The sequence below is a fragment of the Zingiber officinale genome, chromosome 9A (assembly GCF_018446385.1).
Source record: "Zingiber officinale cultivar Zhangliang chromosome 9A, Zo_v1.1, whole genome shotgun sequence".
In the NCBI taxonomy this organism is placed as follows: Eukaryota; Viridiplantae; Streptophyta; class Magnoliopsida; order Zingiberales; family Zingiberaceae; genus Zingiber; species Zingiber officinale.
Genome location: NC_056002.1, coordinates 133,682,488 through 133,687,541, shown reverse-complemented (window position 1 = coordinate 133,687,541; position 5,054 = coordinate 133,682,488). Strand labels below are relative to the sequence as shown.

Below are 5,054 nucleotides of genomic sequence, written 5' to 3'. Positions count from 1 at the left end.
AATTATAGTTCTAATTGGTTTAATATGATTTTCTAAAATTTTTAATCCATCTTGAAAACATAAATTTAAAACATGGCATACACAACGAATATGAAAAAATAAACCACTAATAACAAGTTGACAAATAAATTTTAGTTCTTTTATACAAGCGGTATTGAAACTAGCATTTGTGGGTCCCGGTAGGACCGACTGGAGGGGAGTCAATAGCCTGAAATAAAATTCAACCCTTTCTCAATGTTTGACTTGATTAGATTAGTATAATTAAATTAAGCAACAATAGATATAAAAGAAATAACAACTTATAAAAGAAAACAATAAGTAAAAAGGCTAAAATTTTTTTGGTTATAACCTGGATATTTATTAATCCAAGACAGATGAAAATACTAGAAAATCTCTTTCGTTAAACGTGAAGAAGCCTCTTACACTTTTTGAACGCTCAGAAATAAGCTAGGAATTGATTACAGAAGTTGTTAAAGAATTCCTAGGTTCAGGGATTTTTTTATAACCCTTGGAAAACTCTATTCGAATCTTGAATGCGTCGTCAAGTGGGTCCAAAGTGCCTTCAATAGGCTAAGGTTTATCACCAAAGATAAAATCTTATCTTCGGGCAACGGTCATCAGAAGGCGCCTTCTATACTATTCATGAAAGGCGCCTTCCAAGCCATTTAAGACGTCTTCCCTGAGGCAGATCAACTTCTTAGCTGATCTTCTTTGCATGCGTAATACTTCAGCCTTCTAGAGTTGAGCTCACCCGAACTCAACTTTAGCCTTCTCCTCGAGTAGGCTTCCACTCTAGCTTCTCGTCTCTCAGAAGCACTACACGTGTCCTTCTCGCTCCACCGGCATACTCTTCTGGCGCTTCTCATCCCTCGGATGCACCGAGCCCATCGACTCAATTCCCGTGTCATCCTTCTCGTCCGCTGCATCTTCCGCTCGACTTCTTGCATTCCTAAGTCCCTGCACACTCAAACACAAGGCATAAAATAATACAGAGTCTAACTTGACTTGGTTGATCACATCAAAACTAACATGGTGTAATAACAACATTATCTAATTATATTAAAAATATTTTATGAGTTAATCCATATTCTTTTAAAATTAAACATAATAATTCTGCGATGTTATGAGCAGTATGTGATTCATTAAAAACTCTATAAGTTAACAATCATTTTTTGAGGTTCCAAAAGTTATCGATCCAATGGTAAGTCATACCCCATACACGAATATGTTTGTCAATAATTACTCCAAATATCAAAATATAAATGTGTTTGCCAATAATTACTCTAAATACCGGAACATAAAGAAACTTTATTATTTAATTTACTAAATTTATCAATTAAATTTTTTTTCTTGTTTTACTAATTTTTTAATTGTACGAGTAAGTATAGTCCTAAGAAAACGTTTAGTACATGAATTAAGAGATTCTTTACAAAAATCTTCAAATGCGTATTTAGATTCAAAACTAAAAGAAAGATATTTTATGAAAATAAATTTAGCTAATGATTCTCTTAATTTATTATCAGAATATAAAAGTAAATCAGAATCAGTAATACCACTAGTTGAAGAAAAACTAGATAATTATGTTTAAGAATGGTCGAGTCCATATTCCGTCGGGTGCTTCGTTTCTACGTGTTGTTTCAATGACCTATAGCCGTCGTTAGATTGAAATTTATAGGAAACATTACAGTGCTTATATTTTGCACGCAATTTTCCAGTTCAGATCCTCTGTCCCTAAATTTTTCTGTCCCCGTGTTCCTTGCCGATCGGACGAACTAGATTACATCTCAAAACATCATGACATCTTTAAGATGTGTGCAGTATCCTCATGATGTACAAAATATCCTTGAGATGTAATCTGGTCCGTCCAATCGACAAGGGGACACAGGGACATAGAAATTTAGGGACAGAGGATCCGAACTCGCAATTTTCCTTACGAAAGAGTGACTTTCTTAAAATGGTTAGTGAAAATAAAAGATTTTAGAGGAGAAATTTCTCGAACCTTAGAAGTAATTGCATCATTACTTCCTTGTGTTTTGGATGTCGAAATCGGAAGGTGCTCAGTCTCATCATCGGTGGATTGAATATTGGGGTCCTTGTGTGGATTCACTATTTTCTTTCCCCTCCGAGATCGAGATGATGAACCTCCATGACCTCCATCCATTGTAGTTGAAAATTGAAAACGAAAGCGTGTAGAAACGGAGACTTGGGGTAAAAAACGTATAGAGAATGCGAAATTGAAAATGAGAGTAAAGAAGATGTGTATGAAAATGATGAAATGAACTCTCTATTTATAAAGTTTGGATAGTAATACACACTGAATCATAGTCATTGATTAAAAGACTATCAAATCATCTTAACCGCTAAAAAAATATCCAAAAAGTCATCCCCTCTTCCTCTCAACGGTTAGGAACTGTCGAAACAGGTCCCAACGACTAGGAATTACCGATCCAACGACCACAAAATTAAAAAAAAAAAATAATGACAGACCAAATCAACGATCCATCAATTTTGGAAGCCTCGATTTAGAACTGTCAACCTAGGTCGACCTGGCGACCAAGATCAACAAGTAACCGATCCATTGATCCAGTTATCAGTTCGAGATAACTTAGGGTCAAATCTATTTATGTGTATTAAATAAATATAAATAAACTTTTTTTACTAAGTCAGCATTTATTATCAATAATTGTTAAAGTTGTCCAATCAATCATAACGTATCCTGCCCTATGTGATGCTAGGAGACGGTACTAACTCTTAATACAAATCTCATCCCAAAACATACATACATCTAGTAGTTTAAAACATTTATGGCATTGAGTCGTTCATCACAATCAATCCACACTTTTTAATTTATTCTCATAGTAGAATCGGATAATCATTTTCAGTATTAATTGGATCATATGAACTTATGAACTGAATATCTGAATTACTAATAATAAAAAAAATCTCAACGTATCAAACATATCAACCTAACTCAAGTCATATTACTCAAATATCAAATATCTTTGTCTATCAGAACCAAACTAAGCATAATTACACTAAACAAAAACCCTGATACATCAACACTAATGAAAAAAAAAAGGCAACAACATATTATCGTATGATTGCGTACTATTTTTTTTTTTAGGAAAAAGGAAGAAATACAAAGAAAAGAACAAATCTAAAGCCATCTTCTCTGCAAACAGATAGTCCTTCTTCTCTTGCTCTGTTCTGATCTGCTCTGTTCTGATCACATGCCTAACTACCATGACTGAGCTTGATTTCTACAGGCGAACTTCACGATCGCAGTCCTGCTGCCGGAGGGACTGGTTGGCCAGCTCGATGGTGAGGCTGCAGTTCATGGTCACCTCCACATGCCGCCGGATCACCCCCAGCAACTTCACCCTCCCACCCAACCTCGTCGACGTCGTCACGGGGATCACCCCGCCCAGCACCTCCTGCAACAGCTGCGCGTCGCCCACAACCCGCTCCGCCATTATGTCCACCGTCACGTTCATGCGGAAGGTGCGGTGCGCCCGCGAGTTCCCCGGCGGCCCGCGGGCCACGCCCAGGTCGCGCCCGTGGAAGTAGACCGCGGTCGTGCTGGGGCCGAACCTGACGCTGGCGGCGTTGGGGTTCTTGACGGACAGGTCGACCAGCAGCGTCAGGTTGAGGGAGAAGGACGGCTGCAGCGCGGCGAAAGATAAGCCGCCAACGGCCACCCGCTGCACCGTCACGCCGTTGACCGTTATCTCCGGATCCTTTACCCTGAAGACGGTGAGAGCCAGGACGACGATGACGACGGCTAATACGACGAGGAACACCCCGCAGCAGCCCCCGCAGATGAGACAGCGGCGGCGGCGGCGGAGGCGGCTGGGCTTCGAGGCCGCCGCTACCTCTCCCTCCTCGCCGGCGGGCGACTGCGTGGAGCTCAAAGCTAAGGGCGCGATCTGCTCCCGGCTAGCGCTCATGGCGGAAGAGGGAAATAATCAAAAGCAGAGAGATCTGGTAACCTTGCAAAGAATTGTAAGAAAAAGATTTTGCGATCTGTTTATCTTTAATAGCGGAGTGGTTACTGGTTAGCAGTTGGCGATTGAGATGGAAGAGTAATGAGAGTGGATCGGTTCTTCAGGTTTGACCAGAACAAAGGAAAATAGGAAGAAAATTCCATTGAAGGATTAAAGAAGGAAAGAGGACGAGGACACGCTTAGCCGGCAACTCGTCAGCCGGAAGAGTTAAACGACTGGACATGCTCCGTCTCGCGGTGGCATGGTGACAAAAAAGCGATTTGCCTCTAGTTAGTCTGTCTCCCGTATTAATGTGACAAAAGGTGATTCGTTCGTCCCAGCGCATCCGTCAATTCATCCCTAGGCCAATACGGAGGAGGTAAATCACGGGTGGCTACTAGTCATTAGTGCAAATGGCTAAGACATGGAGGAGGTTATGCTCGGTCACGTCGAGTTTCGACCCCAATACCTCATGTGGCAACTCTCCATGCCTTAACCATCGCACCGCCATAAGGGGACCTGTCTCCCGTATCAATGTATCAATATAGAGGAGATAAATAATTTGAACCTATTCTAATATGAGTAGATGGACGTTGAAAAGATGACATTCATATTGATTGGATGTCGTCTGGAGATGGTGTGGGCCTCCGATGAGCTAAGCCTGCAACCATAGAGTCGTTAGTGTCGAGTCAGGAATGGTTCCCCGGTGATAGCCCTCCGACACTCAAGTCAGTCACCAATGACAAATGAATGAAGAATGAAATAGAAAGAGGAGCAGCAGTGTAACAGTAGATACAATAGTGAAATCATACCTCCGATGAAGCTTTGGGCTTCTTATATAGAGCTACCAGGAGGCGCGTGCACACTTCCCAAGATGTGCACGCTTCCCAAAATATACCTAGAAAGGTCGTGTCAGAAAACGTGTTTGTCGTCATACTTTAACAGCCCGAGCATATCCCTGACGTGACAGTGGAAGTTTCCATCGTACGATTCTCTGTCTGATAACGTCGCCGACCATGCCGCCTGTCGATGACACTGGTCTCTAGGAAGATATTGTCAACTGCTCCCTTT

At 41.1% G+C, this 5,054-nt stretch overlaps 1 protein-coding gene across 1 annotated transcript; it reads right to left on the bottom strand.

Moving 5' to 3' along the window:
- Nucleotides 1-3,260: 3,260 nt before the first annotated feature.
- Nucleotides 3,261-3,947, bottom strand: LOC122019612. Its single transcript, XM_042577066.1, has one exon. The coding sequence runs from the start codon at nt 3,945-3,947 to the stop codon at nt 3,261-3,263; it is 687 nt and encodes a 228-aa protein (XP_042433000.1).
- Between the last annotated feature and the right edge of the window lie 1,107 nt (nt 3,948-5,054).